At 46.4% G+C, this 22,545-nt stretch overlaps 1 protein-coding gene across 2 annotated transcripts in view; it reads right to left on the bottom strand.

Moving 5' to 3' along the window:
• PKP1 (plakophilin 1) overlaps positions 1-22,545 on the bottom strand; it is a 51,505-nt gene that overhangs the window by 16,177 nt on the left and 12,783 nt on the right. Inside the window, exons 3-5 of one of the 2 annotated variants that reach the window (XM_019546327.1) lie at positions 13,555-13,976; positions 3,836-3,980; positions 436-643 (exon numbers count right to left, since the gene is read on the bottom strand). In XM_019546327.1, coding sequence (XP_019401872.1) covers positions 436-643; positions 3,836-3,980; positions 13,555-13,976 — 775 coding nt within the window. The remainder of the gene's footprint in view (positions 1-435; positions 644-3,835; positions 3,981-13,554; positions 13,977-22,545) is intronic. The other variant, XM_019546328.1, reaches the window with a different exon arrangement.

Raw genomic sequence — 22,545 nt, 5'->3', positions numbered from 1 at the left:
GGTTCCAGCAACCTACACTTTACATCCTCATTTACATCTGGGCAGAGCAGTGATATTGTGTCAATCCTTATCACTGCGATCTGACTAGGATGGCCATCATAGAGGACAGTCCGGTTGTCCTCTGTCCTCTACTGATATGAAAGTGGATGCCTTTAAGTCCTCTATTTTTCTCTTCAAGAGAAAAATAGAGGACTTAAAGGCATCGGGTTTCGCATCAATTGAGGACAGAGTAGCAGAAAACAGGAATGTCCTCTGTGATGGCCATTCGAGATCTGAGAGTGCTGCATGCTCAGTGTGCACAGGTGTCAAGGGCAATGCCTTGAAAGGGCAGGACCAGGCTCCTGTGCTAGAGAAGGAGAGCCTTAGGTGTAGGAAAAGATGTCAATGGAGGCAACCTAATTTACAAAGACCAAGGGTCTCTCATTTGCAGTGTACCTGTCAGCTGCTTCTGTGTTTCAGTGTTCCCAGTTCTCCTCAGAAGGCTCACACTCTCCCTGATTCCACTCTGCCGCCGGGTTTCTATCTTGTTGATGGGATTTCTGAAGACTATGTTTCTAAGAGCCCCGGCTGCGGCCTGCTGGACATTCTGGTTTGTGCTGCGGAGGAGTTCGACCAGCTTGGCAATGCCACCCAGCCGGTAGACCTGGGGAGAAGATAATCTGTGATGAAAATCATATGCAAACCATCACTGATTTTTTTTTTTTTGATCATTAAAGGACCAAAGTGACTGAAATTAACACAAGAAGCTGGTCTGGTATATTCTCCCAGGCATGTAAAAGATACCCCGCATCCTTCCACTTCCAATACACTATGTTCCAGCCATCGTCAACTGAGACCATGCTGATTGCCTTGCTGAGTCAGAGTCTAACAATTAAAGCTTGCAAATAACAACCCTGAGCCAAATCCTTGACTGATGTATATAAGAGTTTCTCCCAACATCTTCAGCAGGACTACAGCAGTTTACCTCAGCTGAGGTTATGACCTAAAACAGTACCCAGATACTACCATATACTATTACAATAACATCCCATCTACCATATAGTATTACAATAACATCCCAACTTCATTTACTGTTATCCAAAAGCCACAGATTAAATTCAGAGGGGGGTTGTAGATGACATAGTTTCAACTCTCTTATACATGGTTAAGAACAGGTTAGGGACTGTTTAGAAAAGCTGGTTGTGTACAAGTCCACGGGACTAGATGCAATGCATCCAAGGGTGCTGAGGGAGTTGGCTGACGTGATTCCAGAGCCACTGGCCATTATCTTTGAAAACTTGTGGTGATTGTGGGAGGCTCCAGACAATTGGAAAAGGGCAAATATAGTGCCCATCTTTAAGAAAGGGAAGGAGGATCCAGGGAACTACAGACCAGCCAGTCTCACCTCAGTTCAGAAACATCATGGAGCAGGTCCTCAAATAATCCATTTCTAAGCACTTGGAGGAGAAGAAGATGATTAGGAACAGTCATCGTGGACTCATCAAGGGCAAGTCATGCCTGACCAACCTGATTGCCTTCTATGATGACATAACTGGCTCTGTGGATGCAGGGAAAGCAGTGGACATGCTATACCTTGACTTTAGCTAGGCTTTTGATACTGTTTCCCACAGCATTCTTGCAAACAAGCTGAGGAAGTATGGGTTGGATGAATGGACGTTAAGCTGAATAGAAAGCTGGCTGGATTGTTGGGCTCAGTGGGTAGTAATCAATGGCTCGATGTCTAGCTGGCATCTGGTACCAACTGGAGTGCCTGGGGCCGGTTTTGTTCAATATCTTCATTAATGATCTGGAAGATGGGATGGTGTGCACCCTCAGCAAGTTTGCGGATGACACCAAGATGGGGGTGTAGTAGATACACTGGAGGGTAGGGCTCAGATTCAGAGTGACCTAGACAAATTGTCAAATTGGGCCAAAAGAAATCTCATGAGGTTCAACAAGGACAAGTGCAAAGTCCTGCATTTAGGAAAGAAGAATCCCATGGGGGCTGACTGGCTGGGCAGCAGCTCTGCAGAAAAGGACCTGGGGGTTACAGTGGCAAATAAGCTGAATATGAGCCAGCAGTGTGCCCTTGCTGCCAAGAAAGGCTAACAGCATACTGGGCTGCATTAGTAGGATTGTTGCCAGCATTTCAAGGGAAGTAATTATTTTGCTCTATTCTGTACTGGTAAGGCCACATCTGGAGTACTGTGTCCAGTTTGGGCCACCCACTATAGAAAGGATGTGGACAAGTTGGAGAGAGTCCAGTGGAGAGCAATGAAAATGGTTTGTGGCTGGGGGCTGAGGGAACTGGGTTTATTTAGTTTGGAGAAGAGAAGACTGAGAGGGGAATTGATAGCAACCTTCAACTACCTGACGGGCGGATGGAGCTGGGCTGTTCTCAGTGGTGGCAGATGAGAGAACAAGGATCGATGGTCTCAAGTTGCAGCAAGGGAGATCTAGGGTGGATATAAGGAAAACTCTCTCACAAGGGAGGTGGTGAAGTACTGGAATGAGTTACCCAGAGAGGTGGTGGAATCTCCATCCTTGGAGGTTTTTCAGAGCCAGCTGGACAAAGCCCTGACTGGGATGATCTAGTTGGGGCTGGTCCTGCTTTGAGCAGGGGGCTGGACTAGATGTGACCTCCTGAGGTCCCTTCAACCCTAATTTTCTTTGATTCTATGATTCTAAGACCAAGGGCTCCTAGTAGAAAGTTATGTGTAGTGAGGATGTCAACAATAACTACAAATCTAATTCTAAGGAAATGTAGAAGGAGCCTAGATTAATGTATGGTAATACCCATACTGATAAAGCTGGAAAAAGGTGAAAGTTACATGAACTTAGATTCTTGGTAGTTTCACCTAGACTTAGACTCAGCTCTGAATCTGTTAGGTAATCAGAGATCTTGCCTGCCCCATTATAGGATCACTGTGTGGGTAGGTACTAGCATAACCAACTACTGGCTGGGGAAAAAGGCTCAAAACTTGCTGACAAAAGAAAATGAATCAGAGGTCTTTGGGAGAGGCAGATTCTATGGAAGTGTCTACTCAGCAGCTGCGGAGATTGTGTCTGCCCTGCAGACAGAGGTGTACCTGCAGCCAAGGATGGCCTGCCCACCCTAACTTTATTCTAGCTAATTTGAGTGTAATCACACTGAAGTCACAACAATACAGACTTCAGGGTAGACTGCCCACCCATTACCCACCTAAGCACTCATGGCTTCAGGCAGGGTTGTCCACCCTGTGCTGATGTGGCTGCTGCATCTTCACTGGGTTCATCTTCAATGCCTTCCTATCTAATTGGGCTGAAACTAGGAAGGGTGTGGATTTCCCATGCTATAAACACCCAGACATACCTCACCTGAAGAAATAATGGCCACAGTTCTGTGGAGAGTAACAGACCTTCTGTAAGATGCTCATGGAGGACACCTTCATAGAGCTGCGACATTTTCATCGCACATTTTTCATTAAACCTTATGTGAGCCTTTGAAAATATAAGATTTAACTCAATGCATTCTTGTATTTTCAAAGGGTCACATAAGGTTTAATGAAAAATGTGCGATGAAAATGTTGCAGCTCTATGAAGGTGTAAAGGGTAACATCCCAACCATGTTGTCCTCATTTTTATGGCCAAACTCTTTTAAATGGCCACTAATTTTTACTCCCTTGTTATCTGCAAGCTTCACATAATGAACCGTTTCAGAACTGCGGAGTACATACGCCTCCTGTTCAAACCAAAGGGAATGAAAGTAGTGGTGAATATCAACCCCAAGGTAGCTCAGGCAGACCTTCTAAAAATGAAGGCTCCCCAAAATCACAGCCAGCTGATGACTAAGTGGCAGCAAATTAAACCATTTTACCTCTTGCTTGGCAGATTCATCCTGGAAGCAGGTGTGCTGGAGGTAGTAAGCACCCATGGCTTGATGTTTCTCATCCGAGGAGCACAGGAACTGTATGGCTTTCTGGATGGTCATGGTACCATAGTCTGGCTCATCACTGCATATTCTGAAAGAAAGAAGGGACAGGAACTTATCAGTCAGTGGCAAATGCAATGTATTTCAGAGGCTACTTAATTCTTTGCACAATGCCATCAAACTCATGCATGCAACATCACCTCTGGTGACCAATATTTGCCAAGGCAAAGTTCTTACTTGGATTTGACTGTTTAAACAGAGCTAAAAGTTTAGCAAGAAAAGTTATAAAGTAGCTACCATGAATTCATGAACATAGAACCAGAAGTAGGATTTCAAGTCCTTCTCTGGACCTGAGCCAAAGCCTGATTCCAGTTGACCCTGCTGTAAATGAATACCGGGTCATTTGGTCTGGGAGGCAAAGGCAGCTAGCCACATCACTATCCTGTGTACTGCTGACTATGGAAATTGGGCATCCCAGTGGGCTGCTAAATTTGGAAATGTCTCTTGGCCCTGTCATCCCTAGCTGGACATGGGCAATAGCACATTAGTGAAATGAAGGAGGGAAAAAGAAACTCTGAAATGGTCTTGTAGCAGGCTGGTTGAGAAAGGATTGCAACAGACTACACACAATTGGCTGTAGCACTATGCAGACTTGCAAAGGCTACAGTCCAGCAACAGGCTGATTGTACGCTGCCTAGGAGGCCCGGACCAGCTGAGAATCATAATCATCTGGCCACAGGAAGTTAAAGGTTCCTAGAGAGGAAGATAGTGGGAGAGAGAGTTGGCTGAGAAACTGGGAAAGAGAAGGAGGAGAGAAAGGAGCCGGGCTTTTTCTCCGGGTCTGGAAAGAGACTCAAGGCTGTGTGGCTGGAAGCAGCTGCACCACCACAGAACTGGAGTCAGAGCCAGACTGAGAAGGAATACTGCAGTGAAGAGGGAGCAGCAGTAAGCCAGAGGCACTTTCTCAGGGCCAGAAGAGACTCAGGACTATGAGTGCACACTGTATGGACTATGTCAAGTTTGTGTTATGGAGTGCTAATTAACGTTGGTGGTGGTTCCTGAGAGGCAAGCATGCCCAGGAAGTAAGAACTGCGTGAAGTTTAAGGGCTTTTGAGTGATGCAAAACTCTGACCCTGCTACAGATGTAAAGACTTCTTAAAAATGGTACAGGTATGGATACTGGATATCTAGAGTGACTTGAGAATAAATAGGAAGCGTTAAATCCTAATGATAAGCTATTGTGGAACATTCATGTACAACTTTATATCAATAAATCCTAAAATACTTTGCAAAGGTGGGCCAGTGTCATTATCTCCATTTTACAGGTAGGGAAACTGAAGCATGGTGCAGGGAGTAAACTTTCCCGGAGACTAGGGCAGAACTCCTTAGTCCCAGTCTCATGCTCTGACCATTTGATAAGGTTGCTTAGGATTCTTCTTAAGCAAAATCGCCCATTCAGACTTTTTATACCAGAATCCTCAAGGGGTTGCAACTTCTCAACTTTTAATGTTTTTTCAGAAGTTTAAGTATCTGTCTTACTAAGCCCAAAGTAGTGCTGTTTACTTACAGGACCAAGAAGATTTTTGTAGAAGCCCAGAAAACTTCTGAAAAATTCAGAATCAAAATGCAGCCCAGAAACGTGCCTCGGCTTCTGAACACCTGCTTTTTAATTCATGATGCTAAACTGCAGCTGTTTCAGCATGGTTCATAGCTACAGCATGGTCAGACAAAGATCCTACGTACTAAGTCAAGTTGTGAATGGACAACAATATCATAATGAGAATTTCTTCCTCTAAAAATAAGACATCTAACTGTCCGTTATCTTTTGCCTAGGCAGAGTGCGTGTAGACTTCTCGCAGCTCAAAATAATAGTGCTTCAAGCTCACGTTGGACAGGAGAAAATGATAATATAGTGTGTGGGCAGGGAAGAAACAAACATTAGCAGCTCAATTGTCTATTTATTTTTATTTAAAACATGAAGGGTGTGCAAGGTAAAACTGCTGAGCTGCAGGATGCTTGAGATTTAAAACTCAGCATGTTTGGTAGAACAAACTACCCACGAGTTTAGTTTCTAACCTGGCATTTTTCCTTGGACAGGCTCTTCTTAAGTCAGTGGAGGTTTTACCACCAACCTTGGTGAGTTCGTTATCTGGGACTGCCTGTACATCTTTGCTTTGGAAACTGGTATTACTTGGTTTTGGCATAATAATTAATCACAATATGGAAACGCTAGCCCTGACAGGGAAAGTATCAGAATCACATCTTTTTCTATAGAATTAAATTAAACTGTAAAACATTATATAACGATACAATACTCTATCAGTACTAACTGTTCCATAGAAATGGGTCATTCTCTATTAAACTGCATAACATGCTCAAAAATAATTGCTATTGTGCCCCATTAGCTTAATCTCTCTCAAATGCTCAAGGATTTTCCATGCAGGGTAACCTTTCAGGCATTTTTTTTTCCTATGAAGCCATAAACTAGACTGTACAGAATCATATACAATTTGGGAAGGGAAAAGTTGATCTGGAGACTTTGGAACCAGAGAAAAGGTTTTTGGGGGCCATTGTCTGAAGATTCAGGACAATGTAACTTCATCTAATCCATTCTGACAGCCTCTACCAGATGCATTATGAAGACAAACTCCTCTCCCTATGCACAGGACAGGAACAGCCTGAGGACTATCAAAAGAAGCTTGCCGGTGTTAACTAACCTTCACCAACCAGCCAATCTTTGGTCACTCTACCAAGAATAATAGGCTGGGGTTAGCCAGAGAGTGGCAGTTGTGAGGGGGGTCTATGTGATACCACCCACCTTTAAAACGCCTCCAATCAAGTGCAGTTTATTTATTTATTTTTTAGGAGACCATTACCCAGCAGAGACAGTTTCTCAAGGAGGACAACTCCCCATGTATTCATTAGGGCTGTGCAAAGCTTTAGGTGGCAATTCGGAGGAGATTGGGTGGCCAAATCTCTGAATCCAAATCGAATCGGGGGACCGATTTAAAGGGCCGAATTTATTCAAAGCTCTCCAAATCTTCAGAAAAGATTTGGAGAGCTTTGATTCGGGTAGTTCCCCGAAGCTGCAGCCAACTCTGAGATGGTAAGTACAAGGGGCGGGGGGGGAACCATGGGGGGACCCCTGACAGCCCCCCCAACCTCCCCCTGCCAGCCCTCAGCCCCCCTCCAAGCCTCCCCTGGCTATCCCAGCCCAGTACTTTAAAAAAAATGCCCCGGTGCTCACTGGGTGCTGCCAGGCAGAGGGAGGGTAAGTCCAGGATTTCTTCAGGTTTTTTTCCTTAAAAAAGCTGGCCTGGGTGGTGCACCCATGGGGGGGCTGGGGGAGCAAGGGGGCTCATCCAGAGCCCCCCATGCAGCATGGGCCAGTGGGGGACAGCAGGGATCACCCCCACCCAGCAACACCCACTGAGTCAGGGCCTTTTTTTTTTTTAACAAGTGCTGGGAGCTGGGGCAGCCATTGCCGAGCTGGGACAGGGGCAGGGGATGGGCCTGGCCTGGCTGATGTGGAGACTCAGCACCAGCCGAATCTCTGAATCAGATTCAGCCGAATCAAATCGGGCCAGTGATTCAAATCACTGAATTGAATCACTGTCCCCCGGATTGGCTGAATCCGAATCCGAAGCGAATACTAGCCACTTGGCGCAGGCCTAGTATTCACGTGCGTAAGGGAAGGAAACTGCCATGAGGACCAGCCAGCACAGGAAAAGATTGCCAGACAGAATCAATTTCCTTTAAAGGGGACAAATTCTACATCTGGGGCAACTCTTCGAGGGTGAACAACTCATTTGGGTTCAGTTCTACAACAAGAACAACTCCAGCACTGTGACAGATTCTGAGAGAGGAATCAGCCACCCAACCAGGGGTCGTGTAGTAGGGAGACTACATACTAGCCACTCATAGCTCTAAGGAGGGATATTTCTGGACAAGAACCAGAACTATGAAAGCAAAAATCAACCCAGTCCATGACCACTTTTAGGGCTAAGACCATCCTCAACCGAGGCTTCCAGTAAGGATAATTCCACAAAAAGGTCTAGCACCGCAAAAGGAACAACTCTTCAGCAAGGATGAAGGAAAGTTATGCCAGATCCTCAACCAGAACTCAACACAGATCAATACTGCAAAAGGGACAATTCTTTTGTTGTACTAGTCTCTTCATGTAGGAAATCTGTTTTGGTTGTCTTTATAAGCAAATGAGGTTGTGTTGATCTACTCAAAATGTCTACAGCCTTTTACTGAAAGGCTAAAACGCTGAGGATGAAAGAGTGAGGAAGTGCTAAGAAAGCTATTGTCCTTCACTTATTAAAGGGATTAGAGGAAAGATAATATCCATAGACACTGTACATGCCCAGGGATTCCTCAACCTCTTCAACCCTGAATAGTACTCCCCAACCAGTTGGCAGAGGGCTACTTGTACATGCCAGGGGGGTTTACTTCGGTTTAATCCTCCCTAGATTGAAGCAGTGGTTTTTTAAAAACACTGCTCCAAATTAAACTGAAGTAAACCCCTGTGGCCTGTACATGAGGGTCAGACCGGATCCTTTCCTGTGTCTCCAGTGGCGGGGGGCAAGCTGCCAGCAGGTTGAGCGGGTCCTGAGCTGCGGTGGGGAGGGCTGGTGCTTCCCACTGTGGTGGTGGCAGCACCCCGCAGGCAGCCCCCACCAGCAGGCACCCGGCCTGGACAGTCCCAAGGAGCACCACAGCCATGGAGAGAAGCACTGGGCCCCTGCGCAGCTCAGACAGGCAGGCAGGCTCCAGGGAGGGGGGAAAAAAAGATCAGGCTCACTGCTTTTTTGCTTTTTTTCATTCAGTGGATCCTGCCTGCACAGGCTGCTGCTGGGCTGCCTGCACGAGCTGCCTGCACAGCCCCTGAGCTGCACGGGATCCAGTGCTTTCCCTTCACAGCTGTAAGGTAGCAAACGAAAACACCTCGGGCATGTTTTATTTTGCTACGTCCCAAAGTCATTTAACGCGCAATACGCTGCCGACAGTAAACAGCAGCACCATTAACATGCAATACGCTGCTGACTGTATAAACAGCAACATCATTAAAGCAGTACAAAAGGGCATTTAAGCCACTTTAAAGGCCAATTTTGTGGCGTGTACAAGCCCCTTCAGAGTACTATAGCGTTTGGGTAGCTCAGTAATGAGCTACCCAAATGATTCCTGAAGCTTTGGCACTACAATTAGCTAAACCATGACAATGCCCTAAAGTTTCCACGTCGATAGCTAAAGACATGGAAGAAAAATACCTGAGGGATGTTCACTAGGAATCGGAATTGAGACAACTTTTTTTTCTAATCCTGTCCATCTCTGCAACACAAATCTCCCAGACCAGTGGCAGTAGGTGTCATAACAATCAATAATATAGCTATTCTTTACCATGCACATACACACTTCAAATAGGTCCTGCCACCACCCCATTAGGCCACAGCTACTTGAGAACATCACACTGAGCTTATCTTTTGAACCAGTATAATTTTCAAATGCAATTTACTCAGTGTGAGACCGACCAGCTCCACACTAAAACTGCTTGGTGACCCTTTCAGCGTGGAGAGGGAAGATAGATTTCCTGGTACTGACTTCCCTTCAATCCACCAGGTACCTGGATATCTTTGTTAGCGAGTAGTTCTCCCAGGCATTTTTATTTGGCCTCCACCAGTGACTCTTCATCATTGCCTGTGTGTAGCTGATCAGCTAAGTGCTGATTTCCAACTTTCATTTAAAGAATTAATTGCACCACTGGAGAAACGGCTACCGTGCGGGCTGTCACTGTCCTAGCGTTCCCGACAGTTTACAAGAGCCACGCCAGCATTGCTCCAGCCTGCCGGGGTTCCCAGGAGGCCTTATGGTAGCTCAGTATGGACAATAAAACCTCACAAATTTCTGAAGTACGCTCACACAGATCAACAAGACCAGGGGATCCCTCCCCTTCTACTTAACAGCCTTGCTACCCATTTCAGAGCATCCAGTGCAATCACCCATGGGCCTTTACTTTGCAAACCTGTCCCTTACTGGCTTACAGTGCTCCTTGCTGGGTGGAGGGGGACACACCACATGCCAGTGTCACTGACAGGAGCTCAATAGATCATGTGTTCAGGTAAGCTCAGTAGATATGTCACAGGACCCTTCTCTCGCCCCAGGGGGAATGGTAGCAGTGAAAACATTTCAGCCACATACTGGAAGGGGAACACAGGGCACATCTGGCATTATGGAAGACGTTGTTCTCTTGTATAACTCCAGTGCCTAATGCTGTTCAGTACCACCAGCCAGCATGCTGGCATGGATCTGCAGACATCAAAGTTCACCTCTTCTTCCTCAAAAGAAAGTACTTGAAGCTTTTCACAGGCTGTCAAGAAAGATTGAGAGTACAGACATATGGTCGACACAGTTTGAGCTATCAGTGTGGTTTGAATCTGGTAAGTGAGATGCTAAAATCAAAAGCCCCTAAGCCTGAGTTCAAAGACTAATTTACCTGGCTGGTGGTGACAGTAGTCCCCTATCTTTATTTCAGTAGCAGCTAAAAGATATCCATGTGTATTCTACGGCACGGCCTTCACTAATATCTCTTGGTTGTTCAGACTACATCTGGTGGTCCTGAATTGGTACAAGATTTCTCCTGACTGGACAGTCTCAACAAACCATTTAGCCAGCCAGAAATATCAGTTTCTAGTTTCAGATAGCACTCTATATGATGGGGAGAAGAATTCACTCAAAAGCTCTCTGCTTTGGGGATATGCGATTGTGGATGACTACATGGGAACTGACTGCCTGTTCTGGCCACTAGAATAACCAAAGTCTTCTGAGCCAAGGGCAGGGACTGGGCTGGAGTGTGTGTCCCTAGATGAGACCTACCATGCTCCAAGACTTGCTAGAGGGCTATCACAGAACAAAAGAAATGCAGGGCTGCAAGGCATTTCAAGAGATCATCTTGTCCATACCTATGTAATAAGGGAGGATCCTAATTCCTGTGTGGGGCTTAGCTCACAAGCCAGGACCCAATCTCCACAGTGAGTTGAGAGGCAACTACAGGGCTTGGGGGGGAACGGGACCGTGAAATCAAGCCCAGTTTTACCAGCAGAACAATCTCACAATGTGAGTAAGTTCTGAAAAGAGGCAATTTTCTCAAGCAGGGCAAGTTCTATACAGTGGGGACAGCCTGCACCTAAGGTCTGGTTTACAAACACAACTCCACAAATAAAATCTACAGGTATAAAGCAGTCTTCAGTCACAGAGGGCCGCAGAACCATTACACGTTCAGAACCAGTTCGACCTGAGAAAACACCTCCCTCGAGAGATGTTATTGCCCGAGAGAGACTCCTGAAGGGAAACAATGCTTTCATCTGGATCTTGCTCGAGAAGGGCAGCGACCACAGAGCCACGAGCAGTTGTAGAGCCACAGCAGCCCCCTGCCCAGATCCATTTCTGTCCAAGAGACTACTTTATACAACTAGCTTTACAATGCTAATGCAGCCAGCATCCTCTACCCAAGTACAACTAGCGCCATATCACAATTCCAAGGAATTCTTTGACAGTATTTTCTGTCTCTGCATACTAAGATCCACTGTCATATGTACTTAAATATCTGGTCTGGTCAGATCTGGTTGTCTCCTCTCTTCATCCTTTGTATAGCCACACCAAACTAGCTTTGTAATTACTACTGAGGAAAAGCCAGGGTGAAAAGATAAAGTTTGCATCTCCATAGTGTGCCCAGTTCCTTGGGCCTGTCTCTGCAGACCTGAACCAGCTCTACAAGGGGGTGATACAACAGGTAAAACTAGAACCAAACCCACTAAAGACAAAACAAGACCCATGTTTTCCACACAAAGGGTCACTCTCTGTCCAGGAATGGTTTTGCAAAAGTGATAACACCTATCCCAGAACAAGCTTCACAAAATAGATTGGGTTCAGAGGTCTTCAAAAGAGATAACATCCCAGTTCTGCAGGGGTCCACCTGTCAGGGTTGCTTCTACCAAAAAAAAATTAAAAAATAAAAAAACCTCAAACAAGACTGGATCTGCAGCTTGGGCAGCAAGAGAGCCAGGACTACCTCTAAAATAAATCCATCCGTCCCGAGCCATTATTAGTATCAGTGGTGTTTTTGAGCCACAGCCAAGCTCTGCAAGGAGATGACTGCATGGTCACTCCAAACCGGTTCAACCCAAAAGACCGTATCATTATTCAGTGAGGAATGAAGGGGTCCTATCGGAACAGCTTCTGCAACAGAGAAAACTACCTCCTGTTACCACCATTTCTGCATGCAGGAAAGCTGCATATAATGATCACACAATTTGACAGAAAAGTCCAGATTTTCAGCTCAGGCATCTTAATCACCCACACACACTTTTTCTAGTATAAGGCCAACATGCCAAGCAGCCCCTCTTTTACAAAGTGAAAGATCTCTGTTAAAAACTTCAGTACACTGCCCCAACCATGGTAAGTTCTTATTAGTAACTATTACTCAGCCAATCCCAATTCCTCAAGAGTGACATAATAACTCTCAATTATAGGGACAAAGCAGATCTGCAAATGCAGGTCTCCCTAGAGCTCCCCAACTAGAACTAGGTCTACACAACAAACTGCATCCAGACTAGAAGTAGCTTTATACAGAGAACATCTCCCTGGGAAGCATATAGTGACAGGGCCCCTCCCTGACCTAGATTATTAATAACTAGCGTGTCAGAACTAGTTCGCAGAGGGAGACTGGCATACAAACAGGAGTGATTTTTTTTTTCAGAGAGGATAATTCACTAATAGGTTTCAGATCTACTGGGAGGAATTTTCTACAAAATCAATATGCTCTAGAGGGGAACAGAACCATTTCTACAAGGCAGTTGAGCCCACACATTAAAGCAGTCCTTCCACAGAGAACACCCCTGCAGCTACCTTCCGATCTATGAAAGAGACAACTCCCAGCAAAAACCAGTTCTGTTAGGAGAACACCTCACCCACCAGGCCTAGCGCTCCACAATAGAAAACTTCCAAATCAGAACCAGTTCTGCAGGGTGAGCCACGCTCCAAGCAGGAGGGTTTCACCAAGGGGGCCACTCCCTAAGCAGAGGAAGTTCAGAACATTTCTTACACAAGAGACGTTCTTCTTGCGGTGACTCCAGAAAATCAGAGCTATTCTTCAAAGACCAATTCCAGAGCTGTGACAAATGATTCGTATATGAATCCTCCCTGGGTGGACCAGCTCTGTCACTAGGGAAACAGCTAGGTAGTTGGGAGCAATTACTTAAGGACAACATTTACTCTATGAAGAAAACACCTTCATTGTTGCCGAGTGTATTTCCTGCCCCTTCAGTCTCTCACCCTACAGCCTTTAATTCTTTGGGTAGAAATTTCCTGGAATGAATTGTTCTAGGTATGCAAATGAATCTATCTTCCATGTGAAAGTAATGACAGGGTTTATGAAATGATCGGATGGACAACACTCTGCCCAAAGCGGTGTCCCCACCCAGAAGATGAGCCAGGACTAAGGTGTACAAGTACTCAAGGCCATGCATATACAAAGTCAGGTTTTCAAGGACAAATGTCAAGAAGACATCACAGTGAGCAGGGGGAGGCCTGTGAATGAGACAATTTCAGCTAGCCTGCCCTGCCTTCCTCCAGCACATTTTGCTTATAGACAACCGAACACTTACTTGGAGCTGGACTGAGACCGTGTGTATGCCACCTCCTGCTTGCCGCTCATCCTAGGCTCAGCATATACCACCTCCTGCTTACTGCTTGAAGGACAGGAGAGAGCACGTGCTGCCATTTTTTTATTTGTCCTAGTAGTCCCTTGCTGAGTGCTATAGCTGCTGTAGATGCTTTGGCGATTCAGGGTCGCTTTGTACCCTGCCTGGTTTCCCTGATTTCTCTTAAGGGTGCCCCGGGATGGCTCACAGCAGAGGTCAGGCTCGCTCCGGCTGGTCTTCATGTTCTGAACAAAACAGTAGTCACTGCCGGCCCTGGGGGTGTTGCAGATTTTGTTGTAGTTCCTGCTGCCCCAGCCTTCCATTTGGCTGTAAGAGCTGTAGCGTTTATTCTCTGTGTCCCTCTTAAGGGTCCCATTGTACAACTGCTGGGTAAAAAACAGGAAACAAGACAGTTAAAAAAGGGTTACACTGCCCAAAGACTAAATCTTGATGGGTGATGAGCCCTGGCTTTAATGGGATTGGTGGGCACTCAGTCCATTAATTGAGTGTTTTGGTCGTTCTGTACCTACCTAGTGTAGATATTTTATGGTCCCTATTCCCACAGTGTCAGTACACTTTATAATTTTCATTGTATATAGCCTCACACACCTCTTGGGAATCAGGATTATGTGATTAACCCCATTTTACAGATGGAGAACTGAGGTTAGAGCAACTAAGGTACTCACTCAAATCACACAGAGAATTATGGTAGAACAAAATTCATAACCGACTCTATACACTCCTGAACTTTGTTTTTGCCTGCTAACAAATTGCAGCTACCACATGGAAGCCTTTGATCAGAGCATAGAAATACTACACAAGTGTTAAAATAGGAAGGCCTGTGACATTCATTTCAACCTGCAGCCGAATTGTAGGTGTGGAACATAGTCACTCAGCTCACAAATTGACCATTTCTCACAGCAGGGATCTTCTCTTATTGAACTCGAGCAGTCAGGAGCATAGTTTTATGTGTCACATCAAAGACCACCCCCCTGCCATCACAGAAGCTGACCTTAACTTCATTCTACCCTTCTCATTACTTATTTTATCTTCATTTTTCATTCCTTTTATCCATCTTTTATAGTGACAAACACACTGGCCCACATTTAAAGATTCCCCAAAGAGAGAAAAATGTAGTCAACATGAAAAGGACCTGGGGGTTACTCTTCACAATATGGATTTGAGTCAGCAGTGTGCGAAGAAAGCTAATAACATACTGGGCTGCATTAGTAGGAGTGTTGCCAGCAGGTCACAAGAAGTGATTATTCCCCTCTATTTTGTACAGGTGTAGCCACATCTGGAGCAGTGTGTCCAGTTTTTGGCCCCCCACTACAGAAAAGATGTGGACAAGTTGGAGAGAGTCCAGCAGAGAGCAGAGCAAATGGTGCAGGGGCTGGGGGGCATGACTTACAAGAAGAAGCTGAGGGAATTGGGCTTATTTAGTCTGGAGAAGAGAAGACCGAGATGGGTTTGATAACAGCTTTTAACTACCTGCAGGGGGGATCCAAAGCGGATGGAGCTGGACTGTTCTCAGTGGTGACAGATGACAGAACAAGGAGCAATGGGCTCAAGTTGCAGCAAGGGAAGGTTTAAGTTGGATATTAGGAAAAGCTTACTCACTAGGAGGGTGGTGAAACACTGGAACAGGTTACCCAGAGAGGTGGTGGAAGCTCTATCCTTGGAGGTTTTTAAGACCCAACTTGACAAAGCCTTGGCTGGGATGATCGAGTTGGGGCTGGTCCTGCTTTGAGTGGGGGGTTGGACTAGATGTGACCTCCTGAGGTCCCTTCCAGCCCTAATTTCCTACAATTCTATGATGTCCTGATGCTCTGTGTAGGGAGCAGAAAGTGTCTTCATGACAGAAAGTGTCTTCATGAATTAATTAGTGATTTATTATCTTGTATGGAAGATCTGAGAACAATGAGACAAAATTCCTTAAGAAATCCTAAGGTTATCCCAGGAAAAAAAGCCATTGCAATTGGTCAAAAGAAATAAGCCAGGTCCTGGTGTCAGTTAAATTGGTGTAAATTCGTAGCATCTTCAGCAGAATTACTCCAGCTTTACACAAGTGTAACTGAGATCAGAATCTGGCCCAATATTCTGTTGCAATAAACCTTTTGGATGCCAGATCTGGCATCTGCCTTGGGGTATGACTGGAGGACTGCCTCCTTGGCAGAGTTATTGAAGCCTTGCTGGCTAGAAAAACTGACATTAAGGTGTTTACTCCTGCAGTAAATAGGTGGCTATGCCAGGCAGTGAGCAACACAGGAGAGCATGATCTGTTCCTTTTACAGAATCCTCTTCTCAGGTTACTACAGTGGCCTTTTATATGTTCCTAGTTATGGAGCTCTCCTGATTCACAGAAGGTGCCATTGCATTGAAACACTACTAAGACAGCTGTTGTGTTAGGAGGATCTCCAGACAGCCCCCCAAAATGAATCCTTTGCCTGCTGCCTGTCCAGTTCTATTCTAGTCCATGGTGTCTAAGTGCTTGGACTGGGAGAACTGCAAGACACTTTGCCCTGATGATCTTGAGCTAGTGCATGGATTTGGCATTCAAGGAGCAGAGAGGCAGTCAGAAAGAGATGAAGGCAAACAAAATAGCACAGTCCCTATATCTCTTCAGCTAATTCCCTTTCTGTGAAGAAGGGCACTTTGTGCTCTAAAGCTTGTTTAACTTCTCCCCCAAATTCTGTTGGTTCAGTAAAAGATATTCCCCTCCCTCCACCCCCCGAAAAAAAAAAACAAGAATTGAATTCAAGTAGGGGAATAGCTGGAGAAACGTAAATGTCCAATGCATTTCCTTCCAAAGAACAAATTGCAAACCTGCCACCATCCAGCAGCAAACTTGTCTAATGCACAGTAGAAAGCCCCAGAGGACCACTGAGCAGGAACGTACATGCAACAAGGAAAGCACCATAAAAAATGGGGAGGTAAGTGAATATAAAAGATTAGTCCTGATAACAGCATTAGCAAGGAGCACCTGGCTAGTATCATGACAGAGGGCCTTTTGCAGAGGCATCTCTGTTGCAGCATCCACTGACTAGTAGTGGTAGACAAAAGAGAAACCCTCCACCCAGACTTTGCTCTACAACACCTACAAAGCAGTGGTTAAAAGCCCATCAGAGCAGGCCTTTAGTCAAAACCATTCTAGTGTTACATGTTTAATTCATGCATCGTTCTGAAGGAGAGAAACTTCTTGACCCTGTTAATATCTACGGGCCTGGTTACTGAGAACACCCTAGAATCTCAGGAACCATGGAGGTGCAGCTGGAATGGGGCAAGGCTCTGAGACCTCAGGCGTTGCTGGGGTCATTTTCTTCGGGCTGGCTCTGGTAACCCGGGCTCTGTGCACGCTCCCAAGGCTCCTAGAACTCAGAGGACTGGGTGGAGGAAAGCAGCAGCAGGTTGTTAAACATTAGCCCACCCTTACGGAAGCTTCCCTTTATGAGTCACCATAGGATGAAACTGTTTTGTAGAGTTGTCAGCATTTTGGCAGGAACGTTGGGCCTCCTGGGCATTTACTGCAAACAATTCAACTAACTATTATCTTTCCATTAAAGACTTAGACATGCTTTTTTTATGAGTTTCCAGTGTTTATATCAGGTGTCTGCCAGGAAATGAGGGGAAGGAAAGTCTGTGTGTGTTTGCACACAATCGTGCTCAGTTTAGAAGACAAATTACCTGTATCATTCTTCTGGTGTTTTGCAGGGATGGCCTGCCACCATGGCTTGGCTGGTAACATGTTTCTCTTCCCTACCAGCCCTGGGAATGGCAAATTCCAGGTTACTGCCTGGCTGGGAAAGCTCCTTTCTATTAGACAATGAGCCCTCTAAAGCAAGTTAGCACAGGTCCTCTCTGGGCGGGGTAGAATTATTTGGGAAGCCTTTTGCAAACTCATGGGAAAATATTTATGGTGTGATGTGAAACTCATTACCAAAGCAAGCACATGAGTTTTATTACAGATGCTACTAGCTGCTTGGCTAGTCCTGTTCTAAACTCTTCCAAGAGGCATGGAAAGGGACCTGGTTGTTACCGAAAGGTTACTATATAATATTGGCTTGATCCAAAATCCTTTGAATCAGTGGGAATACTCCCACTGCAGTAGACTTTAGATGCAGGTTGCCAAAGAATTTGTACAAATCACGTTTCTCTAGAATAAAGGTCAAAGGATCTCTTAATTCACATGGCAATATGCAGTGTTAGTGTCCTAACTACACTGCTCGCAATATAATGTCTGTAATGCACTCTGTCTAATCCAGAATTGGAACGTGAAAGGGAGCCAAGCGGAAGAAATGGAGAACTACAAGATGAGGAGGACTCGCATCAGGATAAAGCTGCTAAGGATGTATGGTCTGGCATCTAGACTAAAGGAAACCATCTCTGGCAGTGGAAATGGAGGTGTTATACCGAACAGTTTATGCCCCAAGACTGTCTTGGCAAGAAGTTTGTTATTCTTCCTATTTTTACTACTGCCCAAGCAAATATCACCCAAGTCAAGTGAGATGGTCTAGCACTTACTATAGAGAATAAAATTAACAAAGGGAAATAAATTATTCATTTCCACCCCACGACTCACATACGTTTGACTCCGTAACATTTGCTCTGAAGCTTCCCTAAAGCTTGTGTGTGTGTGGATCCAACATTTTAGTACAAGCCCATGTCTAGTACTGGATAAAAGCAAGGCCCAGAAATCAAAACTGTCAGTGAGAATTAAGGAAGGAAATCACAACTCAGAAGGAATGCACTTGATGTGCAAAGCTCTCTAAAGAGCACAGCCGAGGATCACATACAGAGATCTCCCTGCTGGATACACTGCTACTCTTATGGTGGCTCCCTATGGCCTTTCCCAACCCTTCAGCAGCATAGATTTACTCAGAAAGATCAGGATTTCCTGCAGTCCCACCTAGCAGAGCAAAAGACATACTGCCTTATTGCAGGAACTTATAATGCTGGAGAGCAGACAGCCTAGTCACACTGGGAGCATCTACTCCCAGTGCTATTAATGGACTTTAAGCTTAATGCACAGTAAAATATTATGCAGTAAGCTTTCCCTGGGAGCATATCTACATGTGTGCCCATCAGGAACAAATTTGCTCCTGACAGGAGCAGTTCAGTGCACGGCTACTCCTGCCCTGCTCTACCTCCCTACAGTAGCCAGGAGGAGCTCCAGGCTCCCCCAGGTGCCAACCCAGGCTGGCAGGGAGCACCAGGGTCAGTGCTCCAGTTGGCCAATCGGAGCACAGGGCTGGGAAACTGTCCCCTCCCTAGCAGCTGTTTCCCAGCCCTATGCCTGATCCGCTGATTGGGATGCAGGGCTGGGAGGCAGCAGCCCAGGGAGGAGTAATTTCCCCTGCCCTCTGCTGCCTGGGCTGGCCAGGGGCAATTTGGTTCCAGTCAGCTGTCTACACATGCACTACTACGCAGTAGCTAGTACACAGTTAATTTAGTACTTATATTTACAGGTAGTAGAAAACCATGCATTAACCTAATTTACTGTGCAATAGCCGCTACGCATGGTTGCATGGTGAAGCCTTACTGGACAGTAGATTAGTGTACTGTACAGTAAAGCTTCTCATGTAGACGCACCCACAGATTCATTAGGAATCACTCACACCCTTCTGCAGGACACAAGGGCTCTGAGTTTTAGTTTGAACTTCTTTCTCCTCATGATTGTAAACTGATCTTGGAAGTTTCAGCCTAATCTTCAGGGGCCATTAATTCATATAAAAACACAATCAGAAAGGAGCAGAGAGCTAGCATCAGGTTTGGGAAGTGGAGAGGAGCACTTATGGCCAGCCTGGAACTTCTCCGAGCCAATCTAAAGTATCAATATCTATTCTACATCAGCCGTTAAACCAGGGTCTGCAGCCCCAGAAACGCGTGCCAGAACATGGCACGTGAGACCATTTTGCTCAGCATGCAACAGCCAGCCTGGGCTCTGGGCAGCTGCCACCGGTCACGGAGCCTGGACTGCTCACAGAAGATGGCCGAGAGGCTGCATGCCATGTTGCAAGCAGCTTGGGCTCTGTAGCGGGTGGCAGCTGCCAAGAGCCCAGACTGGCTGTAGCAGGCTGCAACTGGTGCACCGGAGTCCAGAGCCCTGACCCAGCGCTGTGGCTGGCAGTGGCTGCACGTGCACCTCAGGGCGCAAGATGGGGAAGGGGCCCCCCCCCACCATCCACCCAGAGGCACGCGTGCACCTGGCCCCAGCAGCAAGCCAGGCTGCAGCTCCACAGACCTCAGTGCAGCTGTTTGCAGTCTCCCTGCCGCCTGCCGCAAGCAGCTCAGGCTCTGTGCCAGGCAACCAGGAGGCTGCAAGCTACTGCACCAAGGTCTGCAGAGCCCCAGCCCAATCTTCATTGCTGGCAGCAGGTGCACACGCGCCTCGAGGCAGATGGTGCCCCAGCTCCTTCCCAGCCACATGCCTCAAGCTGCGTGCGTAGCCACCACCAGCTATGGAGCCGGGCTGGGGTCCGGAGCCCAGTGCAGCTGTTTGCAGCCTGCCCACTGCCTGCTGTGTGTAACCCAGGCTCCACGGCTGGTGGCAGCTGCACACACACCCCAGGACACAGAGAAGGGGCTGGGGCAGCCTAAGCCCAGCCTCTCCATCACCATCCACCCAGAGATGCACATACACCCACCACCAGCAAGAGGATCGGATCCCTCTGTCTGCCCCGAAACACCCAGTCAATGTGTGGGTCAAGGCTGGGGTGTTTTTGGCACTCCAATCAAAAATGTTGCTGACCCCTGAGTTAAACCCACCCATATCTAAATGAATAAGCCCATCTAGAGCATCTTTCTCTAGCCAGGGATCAAAAGCATTCTGTGACCATTAATTAAGCTACACACCACCCATATAAGGTACATAAATAAAGATCATTATCCTCATTTTTCAGTTGGGAAAACCAAGTCACAGAGAGGTTGCCAGAATAACATTAATTACTTCTATTGTTAAGAAATGAGTGCTTCTATGGTGTGTTTCATCTGCAGATCACAAGCACCTGTACTGAAGGAGGTTATTATCATGCTGCTTACTTCCCAGGTGGAAAAACCACAGTCCCAACCTGAGTGGGGACCTGCCCAAGATTTTGCAGCAGGCCAGTGCAGGAAGTAAGTTGATTTTTGGGTCCATGAACCTTCCAGTATCTGGCTATCTCTGAATTCTGCATCTAGGGGACAAACATTTTATTAGCCAGTTCAATTTTTTTTCCCCTAGTAATTTTTTTTTTTCAAGAGCTGCAGACAGCGGGAAGGGAAAGCTTGCATACAAACAGGTAAGAGCAAGTCTCTCCCAGGCCGGAGGGAAAAGCAAAAGCAATGAAACATGACAGCGTCCCACCCCGAGTGATGGGTGGTGAACACCCTTGATCCAGCTTGCGAAATACATTCGCTGTTGCCTGTTACACACACTGCTTTACAAGAGGGAAAACTGCAAAACCAGCAGAAATACTGTCCCTCCACTTCTGAAACCCTCCTTCCTGTGCCCTCCTGAACACTGCCTTTATATAAGCTTCTTCCTTTTTTTATTTGCAAGCTGAGAGGCAGCATTGATCTAGTCTGAGAGCAGCTCACCTTACACTGGCCAGGGAGAAAACGTTATTCTAAAAGACACAAAATCTTGCTGTCTGTACAACACACAGATTCGGGTGCCTGTGCTGGTGGCTACGTGAAATGAATCAAACCCCTTATTTTCTTTAATAAAATTGCTCAAAGCATCCTTTTGGTAGCCTCAAATAATGAACTTGACCTTGAAGTCCTGGTTCAGGCCCAGCTCCCACTGAGACCAGAGGGATCCTATTTCCAAGGAGAATGCAGGACTGGTGAAACAGAGGCAGATTCCAGTGTTTGTTCAGGCCATGATGTATGGTAGCCAGAGATGCAATTAAGGCGGATAGTTCATCCTGCACAGAGGCACTCATGGCTGGGGGGAAACCTGGTACCTTCAACTCGCACATGCTCAAGGATCTCAGTACAGTTTGCAAAAGGGTATGTACCTAACTAATGCCAGAACCAGCACTAACAACTCCCTAATAATCAGCAGCATCACATAGGTCAAATACTAACTGGGCTACGGTGTTGAATCACCCCTTCAAGGACCAGTCACGAGTTCTACTGACAAAGGTTAAATCCAGTGCAGAAGGCTGTTTCCAGCCATTGGTAAGCAAAGCCTTTTGGTCTCCAGAAAAGGCTTTGCTTACAAAAGACAGAGCTGAGTTGCGTGGCAGGGACCAGCAGGCTTGCTCACCGCTCTGCACTGCTTTCCTGCCCCACGACTCAGCCCGACAAGGATCAGAGATCCGTGCAGCGGTCCCCTCCCCTGGACGAGACACCCACGGTCCTGTCCTACTCCCCGCTGGAGCCCTGCAGCCCCTGGCCCCAAGACTTGTCTGGCTGGGCAGTAAGGCTGTGCAAAGCTTGCATCCCTTTCGAAACAGATTTGAAGGAGGTTCAGCAGAGCTGAATCTCCAAAACAGATTCAGCCAAAACGAAACAGAACAGTGATCCGAAACACCAAAACGAATCACTGTGCTCCGAAACCAAACTGAAACACAGCCGTTTCACACAGCCCTACAGTCCAATGCCTTTGCAGGCAAAATTACATTGGCCCAGGATGGAAACCCTGGGCCTCAAAGCACTTTGCTCTCTGCTCATTGCAGGATATTCTGGCTCCACATGGAGCAATCTGTGTCAGGATACAGCTTGCTGCATTTGAAGGTATGACTGAAGTCCAATATAGACCTGCCTAAGATAGCTGCCATCTAGCTAGCTCACTCAGTACTGCAAGTACTACAGAGTCACAGCACGCAACACAGAGCTCGATGCTGGTGAGCTGCCCAATGATTTACTCTGGGTCCCAGGAAAATTTGCAGCCTGTGCTGAACCCCAGACTACCTCAACTGTACTGCACCTCTACTGGTATCCAAATCATCAAAATTCAAGCTAGCATATGTG

The sequence above is a fragment of the Crocodylus porosus genome, unplaced genomic scaffold, assembly GCF_001723895.1.
Source record: "Crocodylus porosus isolate Cpor-Errol unplaced genomic scaffold, CroPor_comp1, whole genome shotgun sequence".
Classification (NCBI taxonomy): Eukaryota; Metazoa; Chordata; order Crocodylia; family Crocodylidae; genus Crocodylus; species Crocodylus porosus.
The sequence above is the reverse complement of the archived record's forward strand: the minus strand, read 5'-3'. Positions and strand labels throughout refer to the sequence as shown.